General features: G+C 37.8%; 1 protein-coding gene across 1 annotated transcript in view; it reads right to left on the bottom strand.

Annotated features, from left to right (window-relative positions):
* Positions 1-11,776, bottom strand: part of LOC131275137 (calcium-binding mitochondrial carrier protein SCaMC-2-like) — a 38,591-nt gene extending 26,815 nt beyond the window's left edge. The window contains exons 1-6 of the mRNA XM_071210909.1: positions 11,680-11,776; positions 9,604-9,657; positions 8,536-8,640; positions 8,002-8,055; positions 6,320-6,373; positions 4,319-4,423 (exon numbers count right to left, since the gene is read on the bottom strand). Coding sequence (XP_071067010.1) covers positions 4,319-4,423; positions 6,320-6,373; positions 8,002-8,055; positions 8,536-8,640; positions 9,604-9,657; positions 11,680-11,776 — 469 coding nt within the window. The remainder of the gene's footprint in view (positions 1-4,318; positions 4,424-6,319; positions 6,374-8,001; positions 8,056-8,535; positions 8,641-9,603; positions 9,658-11,679) is intronic.
* Positions 11,777-16,400: the final 4,624 nt, after the last annotated feature.

Here is a 16,400-nt window from a genome sequence, read left to right as displayed (position 1 = left end):
TTTTCCACCCAACTGTTGGCCATGCTGAACTCCAGTAACTTCAGATACAGAGGCAACAACCTTCACAGACTTCTTCCCTACCTTCCATAATTTCCGGGTCAAGGTCTGGGTAATGGGCCAGAAAGCTGCTATAACCAGCCTAAAAGAAATTCTTACTTTGTAGAGGAACAAGGCTAAACCTTCCATAAACCAAACCCAAAATTTAATCCTGAGTTATAATGCAAGATCAAATTTGGATGGAGACATATATGCAGACTCTGATGAAGTTGGGGACATTGGACCTCTAAATCCTGCTAAGCTTTCTTTGTCAGTAGAAGTAATCCTTCCCCGATCAGAGGTTAGTGTCCCCTTGTCTGAATACCCTATAATGACCTCCCCTGAGGCAGCAATCCTGCAGAAAATGCTGATGCTCCTTAGGATCCAGCTTTATAACCTCTCATTTCTTCTAGACTCATAAGCAGAGGGAAATCTGGAAGGTTTTAAGGTACAAGTATGACTTGTAAGATTTTGGCAATTTACATAGACCGAATGGATCCCAAGGATGTTAGAACAGGGTGGAAAAATATAATGTTCCATAAGGCAGAATTTGATGATATAGGTATACTAAGTAGAAGAGATTGTGGGTTCATTATATTAGCTAGCGCCAGTGTCTTAAGAGTGGCTCTAACAGTTTGCTTAGTCATTTAACTGAAACCTAGTCTATACTAAATGAAGATGAAATGTCCAAATTCTTTTGCATGTTATAGATTAGCACTGACAAAGAGAAATATAATGTAATCCACAAATGTGAGTCATATATGGAATTTTTATTTTCTAGTAGCCACATTAAAAGATAGGTGACAGTTAAATTTAAGGTCAGACAGAAACATCTGACTTTGTTTCAGCCAGAAGAACATAAAAAACCACAGGATAATGAACATTTTCAGAACACTACTAAGTTTTATCTTGGTAAAAGTCCAGAACTGGTCTCAATAACTTTCTTCCTATTGCTTTCTAGAGGAGGGTTAATTTGTGAACTTTTCAACAAAAATATATAAAGTACAAACTATTGCCATATTGCTTTTATAAAGAAGACCATAACACTCATAGTTGACCTATTCTATATTTCCAATAATTTCTCTAGCTGCACATGTTTGCTGAATGATGTGAATTAAGTACAATGTTAGACAATGGTGGAGGTACAGAAGACATATAACCAAAATAAAAATTATTAATTATTTTACATTTTTTGGTACTAAGTCTTTGAAATCTAGGGTATATTTTGCCCTTATAAAATATATTTAGACTAGCCACATTCCAAGTGCTCAAGAGCTACATGTGGTTAGTGGCTAGTGTATTAGAAAGCACAGCTGTAGAGGAAGATATCTAAATGCTTAGGGAGATAAGAATGCTGGGGTAGATTTTTCATTTAAGACATACCCACCCATCTTTTATGTCCCCTGGGAGAGTCTAGGGCAGGACCATACATGTGGCTTTACAGGCCACACGGTCTCTGTGGCAACTAGTCCACTCTGCCATTGTAGTACAAAAGCAGCCATAGATAGTATATAAACAAATTAGCATGTCTGTGTTCCAAGATAACTTTACAAAAAAAGTCATGCACTAGTTTGGCCTCGTACTGAGGTTTTAAGAAATACCTTTATTATGACATCCCCAGCATCCTTGACAAGCTCTGTCATGGTTATTCTCTGTAGGCCAGGAATGATGGTGGGAAATGCTGCCATTGAACTGAGGTCAATGTTGATAATAGACTACTGAGATGGAAGGAGTCTAAGGGCAACACTTAATTGCCATAGACAAGATGGATGTTGGATTAACTCATAGAAATATTTGGCATTGACTAAATGATCATAAAGTCCTGAGAAATGAAATAGATGGACAGTCTATTTAAGTCTTGCTTTGTTTGCATAAGCAAAAAAGCTCTAGTTCTGGTCAACAAAAGTCTGACTTGAATAACCACAAAGTAGGTTCACATCCCCTCAATCAATTCCCAGACCTTGAGCTAGTTCACAAGATCCAGAATCTCTTGATTGAAGGGGAGGCCAGTCTCCTAGAGAAAGGGATCTATAGCCATTTGGCTATAGTTTTGTCTGACTTCAGAAAATTTTTCATAAAATTTGGAAGACACAAGTTAAGACAGCTTTTACACTCTGAATGCACCATTGTAGCTCATGACAGTGTTGCTAATCTCCTGGCTTACTTGTTGGAATGGGGCAGAAGCCAGGCCTACAGATGCTCTGGTTCTTGCCAAATCTCCTCCTTTAGATTCTCCTAGCACACAGACATCTCCATGGAGAAGGATGCCAACTTCTTTTGCAAGTCACTTGCATTCTTATGGTTGGGAGAAGTAAGACAGACACGGATTCCAGTTTGTCTTGATGGGTTCTAGTTTGTTTTTTCCTCCCCAATTATTTCATGTCTAGTTTTTCGTTTGGATTGCTGGCTCTACTGACTACAGTGACTTCAGGACTTCAGGCCCACCATTAGAAGAAGAGATAACAGCCTTCAGAGACTCTTTCACCAGCTCTCACAATTACATAAGGTCTAATCCTTACAATAAATTCTTTATTCCATGTCACTCATAGTGGTTCTGCTTCCCTGACTGAATCCTCACAAACACAATGACCCTACATTGTATTAAAATAAAACAAGATGGGGGAATGGGTGTGGCTCAAGTGGTTGAATGCCTCCTTCCCACATGGGAGGTCCAAGGTTTGTTCCCCAGTGCCTCTGAAAAAACAAACAAACAAACAGAACAAACAACAAGCAAACAAATGAAAAAGCCAACTCAGGGGAGCCGATGTGGCTCAGTGGTTGAGCGCCGGCTTCCCACATACAAGGTCCTGGGCTCAACCCCTGCCCCACCCCTCAAAAAAAAGACAAAAAGAAAATGGCTTTTATGTCTTTGTACAATTACCATTTTCAACAAGGCTGAAACCCCAAAGAGATTTGTTGAGGTACACAGAAAAAGTCAATAAACTGTTAAAATTAAATCTTGTTTTAGTAGCAAGACTATAAAACAAAACAATGTTAGAGGGTTTAAATAAGTGGAGCTAAAGACAACCAACTTAATACTTGTACGTAATAAGTAGGGACTCTTTTTGTCATATGAGTTTCTCTGTTAGCTATTATTATAGTTGACCAAATCCCTTGAATAATGCTAGTCCTTCACTTCAATTATGCTGAGACTTCCTAGGTTTGATTGCTTCTTTTTGGAGAGGCAGACTGTACAAAGCTGAAAATAATACAAGTATGTGGAACTTCCTACAAGATAAAATATATGCTGTAAGCAGTTAAAATGTGGACAGGCTGAAAGAATCAGAAGTAAGGACTTATACCAAAGTGAGGAGCCAGGATTCATTATTGAATGGTATAAAGTCTGGAGATATCAGATATTATGTATTTTTCATTTTATTGAAACTAAATTTTAAAATAAAATAATAGACAAAAGGCAGCTCAACAAGTTATGGAAGCATTACTCCTAAAAAGTTCTGTCCAGGCACTTTTATCTCATCTAATTCCAACAAAAAACTCATTGTTCCTCCAGGATTCAGAAAGATACACAGATGAACACAAATTAATTAAATGACATAGTCAAGATCTCCTTATTAATGAAAGAAAGAAAATGCTATGTCTTTTAATTGTATTTTTACTCACCCTTGAGAGACTTCACACCCTTTAGCAGCCTATTCTGATAAACTTTTCTAGCAGCTATAAGAAAAGTCATAATTCATGTAATGGTGAGTGCCACTCCTAGGTGGGCTGCCCTTTTTCCATGCAGGGCATCTCTCCTTACAGGGCACACTCCTTGCACGTGGGGCACCCCTGTGTGGCACAGCACTCTGCGTGTGGCAGCACTGCATATGGGCCACCTTACCACATGGGTCAGAAGGCTCTGGGGATTGAACCCTGGATCCTCCATATGGTAGACAGATGCTCTATCAGTTGAGCCACGTCTGCTTCCCTCTGCTTCCTTTCTTAATTTTTTTCCCCACTGATCTCCCATTTTTCTCTTTCCTTGTTTTTTTTTTTTTAATATTACAGATATTAACAAATTAGTGGCCTGAGAGGTAATAAGGTTTAGCTGTTAATGCCAAATTTTGTCTGAAGAGTTTCTTAACTTCTGATATAAATTCTAAGTGATGATGGCAAGATTGCCTTACAAGTTAGAACATAATTTCCTTAATCTTTGTTTTCTTTTGAAATTTTAGAAGAAAATAAACAAACAATTTTGGAGTTTTTTATACAGATCTACAGACGAAAGAAAAAAGAAAAGGGATTACTAAAAGGCCTCAGTAACAACTCTATGATGGCTCACCATCAACTGGCAGTGTTTTCAGCAGCTTCTCTTGCTCGTCATCTGTGAGTTCAATCCCCAGGCTTCCCAAGACATTTTTCAGGTCCCTAGAGTCAACTTTCTCTCCTTTGAAAAGAGGGAATGGTATATGTTAGCCCCATTTGGCAAGATGACCTGCCCATGACCCCCAGCCAGTGCCAAGTCTCCTCTGCCCCATAACAGATAGCCAACCCCCCCACCCTCTGTCCCTGAAAGACAGAACGTGCATTACAACTCATACACCTCATCCTCCCCAAGATCCCCAACATAGTAAAAGTCAGTACTTTTTCATTCTTCTCACTAATATTCCACTCCTAGGCTGTTTAAGAAAAAGTCCAAGTTAGTTGAGCGGGCTGAAGTCTCTCTTCGGAACCCCGCCATGCAGGCAGGCTGTGGTCTCACTTCAGACCTCTGATGCTCTGGTGATGTAATAAACTTTCTGTGCTTGAACTTTGATCTGCCTCTGAGCCTCACTGAACCAAGATTAACATTTTCGTGCCAAAACCCAGGAGGTCTCATCGAGGCAGATCAATTCTGTAGCAATCCGCTACCCTGCCATTGCAGCTTCACCAACCAACACCTGACACTGAGTTGACTTTCAGTGAGTCTCCAGACCTCTCTGGAGGAGTCTGTCTCTTTTTCAGTCACCTGCCTCCTTTTCGCTGAAAATCCTAGTGCTAGGTCAGTGATCCTCTCCAGTATCAGGGAACTGTCCCCGTTGCTTAACCTCCTGGCTTTGGGGATGCCCAGCTCTGGGTCTGGTCATCTGCCTGACCAGTTTGAGAATAAGAAATCTGAGGATGTTTGCATCTCTTCTCTCATACCCTCTTTTCCAAAGGGGTCTTTGAACTCACCCTCCCCCCTCACCAATATCCAATGCAATGGCAAGTGGTCTGAGATCCCCTACATTCAGGTTTTTCTTCTCTCTCCATAGAGAACTGTCCCTTCCTCTGCCAATCCTGTACTATCTATCAAATCTTCCTTCTGCACAGCTGACCCCTCTCCTGTGCATAAAAAATCCTTCCAACCTCCACCCCTTTGATCATGCCCCCCTCTCCTCACCATATGCCCTATCAGCATCCTCTGAACCTACTTCATCCTCCCCCTGTTCCCCAACACCTCCCCAAGGCTCCTCCCAACAGAGTAAAAGCCAGTACTTTTTCACTGTTCTCACTAATATCCCAGCCCTAGGCTATTTAAAAAAAAACCCAAGTCGGTCAAGCAGACTGGAGTCTCTCTTCAGATCCTGCCATTCCGGCGGGCTAAGATCTTACTTCAGACTCCTGCCATGCTGGCAATGTAATAAAATTTCTCCACCTGAACTTTGATCTGCCTCTGAGTCTCTCTGAACCAGGATCTAAAAGTATGGTAGACATGTCAACTTTAGCTACTACGGTATTATTTCAAGTTATAAAGTTAGTTCTTCTATATAGGTTAATGCTATCTCAATTTGCAGGAAGAGCCAAGTATACAGATATTATCAACTGTAGAACCACTGGGCATGTTTTAAGGTATTTATTGGCTTAATACAAAGAGAAGTTTTCCTAAAATTGGGAAAGATAACTTCCAGAAAAAATCTGATCAGTGAATTAAGATAACACAGCTTCTTATATAAACTATGTTTTAAAAATATTATATTGTTTTGATGAGAATTATTTGATGATTTCAGTGAACACATACTTTTGATAATTTCTATGCTTCAGCATGCTCTATTCTAAATCTCTCTAGATTTTGTTTACTTAAACATTAGTGAAGTGAAGCATATTATTGGCATAAATAACTGAGAATTTTGGATTTCAAATTGACATACAGTCTTGAAATACTATTGTAAAAGTCTTGATAATTTTATATCAATCTGAGGGTATTAGATGAATATATTTAATTACAAAACACCAAAATTTAGTATGATACTAGAAGTACCACTGAAACACAAAATTTATATAAAGGAATGGAATCTCAGATTTACAGCAATTTCTCACTTACCTATAAAAGCTTTCACTTTATTCATCAATGTTTCTAGAGAAATCTTCTTATGAACTGTAGGAGAAGGTCAAAGTTATACTGAGATAAAAAGACTCAAAAAATGTTCTGAAAGACAGCATGAGAGTGAATATAATAAATCCTCACTTATTATGTACTAGGCACTGTCTTAAGTGCTTTATATATACTTAAGAAATATTTACTCAACACATTTCCTATGCTGTTATTTTATACAATTCGTATTGTTTCTTGAACATTAGAAAGAAAACCTTAAATGTGAAAATAAAACCATTTCAACAATTTAATTTTTCTTACAGTTCTATTATACTTCAAACCTGTATGTGCTGATGATGGGAAGCAATTCAGAGGCAAGACCGTCTCAAGAGAATTCATTTTTTCTGTTAAAAATGTGGAAGACTCTACTGACCATAATATGGGTAGAGAATATAAAAGTCATATATGCAAAGTGCAATGCTTTAATGTGGATTTTGGTAACTGGCTTCTTATATGCTTTGCTCACATTTATAGCTTCTGGACCTCTGTCACCATTACTGAGGTCACTACTATTAAGGCACCTTTCCCTACAACCTTTTTTGCCAATGGCTCTTACCCTTAAACTGTCTCGGGGCAATCGTGATATCTGTAAACTTGCTTACTGCCAACAGGGAGATTTAGAATCAGATCTTTAAGTTCCTTATCCTTGAGACTGATTTCCATATTATCCAGTAGAGTGTCCAGGTTGTTGACACTGACCTACCCATCTACAGAAAGAGATGGCCCATGAAGAAAATTACCTAACTCCAAAGGAGGGGTTGTTACTTTTTGTAGACACATACCCTGTTGTGAATTTTAAGAACTGTATGTAAGTGCTCTCAAAAATTGCATACAATTTCAGGGGAATTGTGTGTTCTCTAAAGCTAATTCACAGACCGCTCTCGGGGTCTACTAGGGTTAAGAATGCTTGTTCTAAAATGTGAAAAAACATCAATCTTAGTGAAGAAACACAACCATGAAGTAGATTTATGGCTTCTTTTGTTGAGAAGTTTAGAAAACTCTTGAGTGGAGGATTTTCTTACTAGATATAAAATAGATCATCCACTAAAGTAAAGATTGCTTTCTAGTGGGAACATAAATTTATAGTCAGCATATATAAGAGATGACAGCATTCACAAATTTGATATCATGAAACAGTATAAATATGAGGAACTTAGGTTCATTGGCATTCTCATTATGATTCTCACTCACCTTTTTTTATAAATAATTTTTTTTTTTAATTTTTAAAGAAGCTTTAGACTACATGAATGTTATATAAAAAATGTAAGGGATTCCCATATGCCCCCCTCCCACACTTTTCCACCTTAACAACATCCTTCATTAGTGTGGTACACTTGTTACAATTGATGAACCAGAGTTAGACTCATAGGTTCTCTACGCATGGCTCTTCTGCTCCTTTTATTTGAACTCATAATTACCACTATACTTAATAAATATATATCCCAGAGACTTAAATCTTTGGTTTATCCATGTGCCATGTGAGCCCTGAATTTCAGCAGAGGTGCAACACCTACTCTCCAGTTCATTGAACTCACCCAGGACAACTAACAAGGAAATGATGATGGACAATACCCATCCCAAGGAACAGTGACTATCTGTAACTGCAAGCAAGATAGCTCCATCTCACTCACCTTTAAGAGACTTCACACCTTCTATCAACCTGTTTTGATAGATCTTATCATCATCTGTAAGAAAAGGCAGAATTCAAGTCAGAGAAATGTGGATAATCACTAGAATACTCTTAGGAAAACTGACTTTTTGGGATTTATATGACAAATTTCTGTTATAATACAATTTGAAAGAAAGGTAGGGAAATTTAGCACATCAGACACTCTACAACATGCATTTTAAAATTTCTCTTCAATCCCTCCTTTATTCAATTCTAAATTTTCAATCCCTTTCCTCTTTCCACAAATCCCAGACTAACCATTTTTTCCTTTGATGACATGATTCATCCTAATTGGGATGCTGTTTCCTAATCTATAAATAAAACTGCATAGATAGGGATTCATCTCAGTATAAATGGATATTTTAATTTTTATTTTTTTGAGATGGGATTTCTATTTTCTGAAGTTTAGCAAATGGAGATTATTTGAGAATGTCTCAAAAAGAGACACAGAAATCTAAAAGTTCTTTTTGGCTACATCAATATTTGAAATGCTTACCAGCAAAGGGTAGATTTCTCACCAGTTCCAAGCATTGCTTCTCTGTAAGCTCTACCCCCATTTTTTCCAGAGTAATTTTCACATCATTGATATCAACTACCTTTCCTTTTGAAAAGATTAAAATAATTACATATATGGAATTTAAGTACAATCAAATGATTGCAGATAGTGAAACTAATTTGTGATGTCTCAACAGCATGAATATGGACTGGAGAAAGAAATAGCTACTGAGATGTGATCAACAGGTACAGAGATTAAGACATTCACAGGAACAATTTCTAAAGATTGGTAAGAGAAGACACTCTCCATGGTGGCCATACGAATATGCCTATAGCATCTCCAACTATGGGAACATAATTGACCAAGGCTCTAGTTGCTGCTTTGAAACTCATTTTTGCATTTGTACAAAGGCCACACCTCCCACAGGCCAGTGACTGAGTATAGCAGAGATATTAAGAGATACCTGCTCCTGGATGATGTGGGATTCCTCTGATGGCCAATTTTGGCTTCAGGTTGCCCTCTATGGCAATCTAGGATGCTTTCACATACCCTTCTCTTCTTCACTTGGTGTCAGATTTGCATTGTTGTCCGATAGCATCCTATCCTTCCTGGCTCTCTCCCTATTTTCTCTTACACAAACATTTCTCCTAATAAAGTCCTTGCATGTTTAATCCTTCCTTGGCATCTGCTTCTTGGAAGGCTTGGATTAAAACACTTATAACAATTGTGACAAGAAGTGAGCATTATGTGTTTCTCTTGTTAATTAGCAAACTGCAAATGGCTTATCCTAATAATTCTATCAACATGTAGAACCTGTCATCCCTCATTTAAGTGATTGCCAGGATATTTCCCAAAGATTCATGTCACCTTTTATTATAGATTTTGATTGCCTTAAAATAAGAGAAACAAAGTGTATAATGGAAAACACAACAGAAAATGCTCTGACTTCTGGGCTATTAGTTATAAAAATGTTTAATAAGGAGGTGAAATGATAGAGTTAAGGCATGAAGTAAAATATAATTATTGTAAACAATTAGGATCATATGTTTACATTAACATCTCACTTACCTGTAACAGCTTTCACTTCATCTATCATCTTATTCAGATCAACTTTTTCATTTCCTATGAAGGAGTCAATCGACACATATAATCAATGTCAAGAGCTCAGACAAACATATATAAAAAATACATACTGAGTGAAAAATCCAGATTAATTCTATTCATATAATAATTTTGCCCAGTCTTATCTAAATTTCTGGATTTCAAGGATTTAAACTGGTATTTGTATTTGCAAAAACTATATATCTTGCATCCTAGACTTTGCACAAGGGAAAATGTAGTCTTTCCATTTTTTTTGGACCTAAGGACACTGGTCAGCTGTATTGTAACTCTTACTTCAGTTACTGCCATAGTACTCATATAGGGGCCACTAATGCAACCCAAGCCTTTATGCATTTGTACTGGTCACTAAATAGACTCTTTCACCTGCATATTCACATCCTTCACTTTTATCAAACATTCTTTCATTATTTCATTTTGATAATTTTCTCTGCCTTTCACTCTGTATCTGGAAACTTTGGTATCTGGAAATTTTCTTAATCTAATACTAGATTACCTTTATTAAAATTATTTTCTTTTTACTGCCTCATTCCCTTTGTTTTTTTTTAAAGATTTATTTATTTATTTAATTCCCCTCCCCTCCCCCGGTTGTCTGTTCTCTGTGTCTATTTGCTGCGTCTTGTTTCTTTGTCTGCTTCTGTTGTCTTGAGCCACACGGGAAGTGTGGGCGGCGCCATTCCTGGGCAGGCTGCACTTTCTTTCGCGCTGGGTGGCTCTCCTTAGGGGTGCACTCCTTGCGCGTGGGGCTCCCCTAAACGGGGGACACCCCTGCGTGGCGCGGCACTCCTTGCGCGCATCAGCACTGCGCATGGGCCAGCTCCACACGGGTCAAGGAGGCCCGGGGTTTGAACTGCGGACCTCCCATATGGTAGACAGACTCCCTAACCACTGGGCCAAGTCCGTTTCCCTCCCTTTGTTTTTTAAATTTTATTTTATTGTCTTTTTTTAAAGATACATAGATCACATGAAACCCTTTGTTTTTATTCTATTTTCCAGAAGATTTACTCAACTTATTTTTCCAAGTTTTCCACTGAATGCCTTCTATTGGCCTCCTGATTTCTGAGATTATAAATGTCTACTTTTTTACTTTTTCTTAATTGATGAGTGCCTAAAACATAAACATACACCTTAATCAATTGATCAAAAATTTTAACTAAAACTCTGTCAAATTTCGAAACCAATGATATGAAATTTCCTAAAAAAATTGGAACATTCTCTCTTCACTGAAATGTTCAAATAGCACTGGAGTTGTATGTAGATTTTTCTAATACTTACATTCTCAAGCCTTAACAATAACTTAAATTTTTTTGAAAGAGATAAAAGATGACCCACAAGGAGCAGAAATTCTTAAGCTATATTGGTTTTGGAAGACCATTTCTACAGGGAAGGGGTTGGGATACTTTCACTGGGCTAAACTTAATTTGGGGGCAAACTGGGAACCAATGAAAACTGGCTGGTTTCTAATTTTTTTTCCCCATGTCATCTGACGATTGTCTTTGATTTAGAAATTTGAGTGAGGTGGTACTCAAGGGAAGACAGAAACTGTGGACCTTAAGGCAAGGTGGGATATTTTTTCCCTTGCATAAAAAGGTAAATCCCTGAGCTCTGTTCTATTTAGACTCCTGTCTACCTAATAAGGTATTTAGAAATATTTTTCTGTTGACAAGTGTTTGGATTTCAGACCTTCCTTGGATGTCGCATGAGTAGTCAGAAGCCATACTGAAGATTGCTGCCAGCTGCCTTCAGCTAGGGCATTTTGGGAAGATACTTATTTAAGCTGCCACTGATGATGCATATCGTTGCAAAAATTGGTTTATGTCCCAAGAAATGGAGACCCAAGAAGGACCAGAGACCTCCCTTACATGTCTGTTGGGCATCTTGAGTCTGAGAAACGTATGACGACTTCCAAGTAGAGGTACTGGCCCCTCCAGGTTACTCATACTCAGGCAGATCAGGGCTATATGCATTTGAAATTTAAGGATGCATAGGATAAGTGTTTGCTGCAGTTATAGGAAAGGGGCTCACCTCCTCCTTTATGGAAACAGTCTGAATATTTTGCTGTTACTTCTTCCATTTGAAATGAGTTTACTATGGACACCTTAAAGTTGAAGGTTGAAGCCATTTCCTCCGAAGTACTCCAATACTCCAATATGGGTACATGGCCCTGGTAAACACATCTTTCAACACTCTCAGATATTCTTTAAAGTTTGTGCAGGACTGAGCACATCTCGGTTTTGCTGATATGAGATTCTTAGGGAATGCAATAGTTCAGTCAGCTGGGTCATTCCTGCATTATTTTGCAGTGCCTCAGTTTACTCTGTTTAATCCACCAATTTTTGTAAGATAATAAAGTTTATGTCCCCTATACATCCTTTCCTCTTTCCCACAACATCCCAAACATTGTCAATTCTACATTTTCAGGCTTTCTAGCATTTACTTTTTTTCTCTATAATTCTTTTGTGCTTTTTATAATGGTTGTTTCTGAAATGGAAAACTAAAAAATGCCATTTACAGTATTATAATTGTGGATATTAGAAAGGTTGAATACACCCTTAGAAATAGACATATAATTCCACATCACTAATTCTGTGCTACTTGAAGGAGAATGTTCCAATCACTAAGATTCATTCATTCATTTAACAAAATATTTATTGAATGCCAACTATATGTCAGGCACTGTTCTAAATACTTGGAATACATTAATGAACAAAATAGACAAATATTCCAGTCATCTGGAGTTTACTTTCTAGAGTAATCTAGGGAGAAACAAAATAACAATGCATATAAATAAATTATATAGGTGTTGAAAATAGTATGGAAAAACAAAAGTTGGATAAGGTAAAGAGGATCAGATGAGCAGTGGGTACTACAACTTTGCAATTTTAAATAGAGTGGTTGAGGGAAGCAGCTGTGGCTCAATTGATTGGGCTCCCATCTACCATATGGGAGGCCCTGGGTTCGTGTCCAGGGCCTCCTTGTGAAGGCAAGCTGGTCCACGCCCCACAGAGAGCTGACGCTCTGCACCTGCAGAGAATTGGTGCAGCAAGATGATGCAACAAAGGGAGACATGCAGACAGAACATGCAGTGAATGGACACAGAGAGCAGACAGCAAGCAAGTCACAAGAGGAGGGGAATAAATAAAAATAAAAATATGTATATAATAAAAAAATAGAGTGGTTGAAGGTAAGGCTTGTAAAGTAACATTTGAGCAAAGACTTGAAAGAGGTTAAAGGAATTAACTATGCATATTTAAGGAACAACCAAGGCAAAGGCCTAGGGGAGCATGGTGGTCATGTTCACAGAATAATAATAAGACCATTATGGTTGGAATTAAATGTTTGAGACAGTAGTAGGAGATAAAGTCAGAAAATTAAGATGATGGGGGATAGTGGATATTAGATCATGTGGTACCTTGAAGATCATTATCAGAAGAGGGTGAAAGCTGTGGAAAACAGAGAGCTGGTTGAAGGTAGAAGGGGTAGGATTTTTTAGTGAATTGAATATGGGATGTCACAGAGAAAGGCAATCAAGGATCACTCTTCTACTTTTTACATGAGCAACTAGAAATCTCCTGTGAGTTGAGATGGGGAATGCTGTGGATGGAACAATTAAATGTGAATTTATAGTAACTAAGGGAGACGTGAGTTTAAAAAAAAACAGAGAAGAAACAAAATTAACAAAGGCATAATGATGTTTACTAAGAAAGCACAAAATATCTATTAATTTGGGCAAACAGGGCATTATTATTAAGCTTACAGAAAGAAGTTTATAGAGTGGCAGTGGGGAGGAGGAGGTTTCCAGATTTCACTGGGAAAAGGAATGAATGGGAAATGATGTGATTTCCTGACCTTCTGCCCTATCTAATTTTTCTTTTCCATTGCCAGTTCTCTTAGCAATACCTTGCATTAATGGGGAAAATATGTTGATTTTAGATTGATAAAAATGAGACATATTTTGCTCTGACTTTAAGACTGTGTTCTCTAATCTCTAAAAAATGGTTAATACATGCTTATTTGAACAAACAAAACAGAAGAGAAAAAATATGAGAAATCTCAACTCAGTATATTTCATACTCCACCATTTAGGTAACTATTTTAACAGTTTAATGTGTATCCTTCCCACACATTTGTGAGCATTAATGCAAACATACAAACATGTATATATATACAAATCAAAATTATATTAATATTGTGGCAGTTTGAGATTTATGAATTCCAAAAAAAGATATTATGGTTGTAAACTGCTCTGTTCCTCTGGGCATGATAACCTTTGATTGTATTAAGGATTGTATTAGGTTTACTTGATTATGTTAAGATTAGGGTTTTGATTCCACCAAATCATTAGGGGATGCAGGGTTGAGTCCCTGCCCCCTTGGTGGGCCTTATAAATGGACACTCACTCAAGGAGAACACACAAGAGGAAACATAGGAATAGATAAAGCTCCGTAGACATGGCAGAGGAGAGAACTTGATCCTGGGGCCCCAGGGAGAGATGAGTCATTTGCCTGACAGTTTGCAGCTAAGGAGACCAGAGCCTTGAGCAGCTAAAAAGTTCCGGGAAAAAATGAGGTCTCCAGCCTACACCAGAGATCAGAAGAAGCTGTGCCCGCAGAGCTTTAAGAGAGAGAGGAAATCTGAAGCCTTGCAGACATCCTCTGCCATCTTCCTTCAACATGTGGCAACAGACTTTGGTGAGATAAGTATCCTTGAGTTGGACCCGTTAGGGCCTTATAACTGTGTTTATCCCAAATAAATACCCTTAATAAAGCCAGCAGATTTCTGGTACTTTGCATCTGCACCTCTTTGCCTGACTAATACAAATATATAGTTCATTCTGATTTTTTTGCACTTAATATTTCATGGACATCCCCTCAGTTACTAAATATAATTCATTTTTAATAATTACATATTATTAGTAGGCTAGCACATGCTATAACTAAACAACTTCTCTATTGTCAAAACATTCAGATATTCTCTTTTCTGTCTCCCCCTCACAAATGCATTAATATATATCTTAGTAGATATATTCTTATATTCTGATGAATTTATTATTGTAGGATGGATTCTCCCCCAAAGAACTACCAGTGTAAAAGATATATGCATGTAAATTTTTAATAAATACTTCCTGATTATTTTCCAAAACTTTTGCAGCATTTATATTTCCAGCAGCAAAGTAAGAGAATGTTAATTTCTCCACATCATTACTTACACTAAATATCTTCTGTATTTTCATTTGCTGGATAAAAAATGGCTCCATTGTTTGAGTTGCACTTCCTCTATTTGCTTATTTTGTTTACTTTTCACTGGGTTGTTTGGCTTTTGTTTCCTAACCTGAAGACATTCTGAGTAGATTTATGGATATTCTTTTTTTTCCTCTCAGTATGGCATTTGTCTTTTGAATGTATTTGTGATGTGCATGATGATTTTGTAAATTGGGTTGATGTAGTTAAACTGGAATTACATTTCCCAGAATTTCCTTCCCTGAGTGTTCCAGTTTAGTGCTGGCTGCAGAAAAAATTGCATTATATTTGGAAGGCAGAAATAAAACAATGGCTATTACATTCTGATGGTTGGTGGAAGGCACTAGCTTCCTCTGCATTATTTCATGCACATTTTTGCTGATATGTTGATCTTGTGAAGTAGGGCGGCAATGGAGCCTGTGGATTCTCTGCTCCCTCTGGATCTCCTCCTTCAGGGTCTGAGTCCTGGACCAGGCATGTGTGCAGTTCCATGGCAAAGGATGGCCAGCGACAGCTTCTTCCATAGGTCACTTACATTTTGAGGTGTTGAGAGACAGGTGCATGTTCTAGTTTGTCTTTGTGGATTCAAATAGTTCATAAATTGAATTCTGGTTGTCCTTGCAGGTTCCGGTGTATCCTTACTCTCCCTCACCTCATGTTCAGTTTTTCTTCCTGACTGCTGGCCCTGCTGACCCACACAAACTTCAGGCTTACCATCAGATGAAGGGCAACAGCCTTCATAAATTCCTTCAGCTTCAATAATTGTAATAGATAATAATTATCTATTAAACTAAAGGGATAAAGTTTAAATCCCATAATGAATCCTGTATTTCATATCACGCTGCTTCTTTAATCAAACCCTAACTAAATTGCATCTTTTTCCATATCACATATTAAATTTTTTATTTAGGCAAGTAAGTCTTTCTCTTTTCCTGTTTCTGGGTAATGTGTCTTGTTTAAGAAAGTCTCCCTCAATCCAATATTATAAATAATTCCCCCAATTTTTCCTAATGTACTGTAGTATAGCTGGCTTGCATTTTCTCCCCCAGCCTTCCAGTTCACTCTACCCCTCCAGTTGCAGCAACATTCCATTCTTAAATATTTAAAAGGCAAGCCTCAGGAAATGACTGTTTGCTAAGTCTTGACTGATCAGTAGGTCTTGTACCATAAATGCTTGACCTCTTCTCCTGGAATTCTTTAAGAATATCTTTTCCGTTGATTATGTTCATATCATTAGTTTTCCCACATTAATTACTTTAAAAATGTAACTTCTGCCCTACTGAAAAATCCTGTAAAGGCTATTTGCCAGAACACTGCATGCTCTAGAAGCAATTTCCCAGAACACTTCGTTCTTTGTAAGTCCCGAAGCCCCTCACGTGCACATAGACATGCATTATGAAAGACCCCTCTCATTTTGTGGTGAGAATAGACGATCAAGCTATTGTCTCTATTCTCGCCACTGAGGGCGAGTCGTTCTTTGGTCTGATATATCCCTCTCAGGCAGGA

Source organism: Dasypus novemcinctus, chromosome 21, assembly GCF_030445035.2.
Source record: "Dasypus novemcinctus isolate mDasNov1 chromosome 21, mDasNov1.1.hap2, whole genome shotgun sequence".
In the NCBI taxonomy this organism is placed as follows: domain Eukaryota; kingdom Metazoa; phylum Chordata; class Mammalia; order Cingulata; family Dasypodidae; genus Dasypus; species Dasypus novemcinctus.
This window is presented reverse-complemented; position numbering and strand designations above follow the sequence as displayed.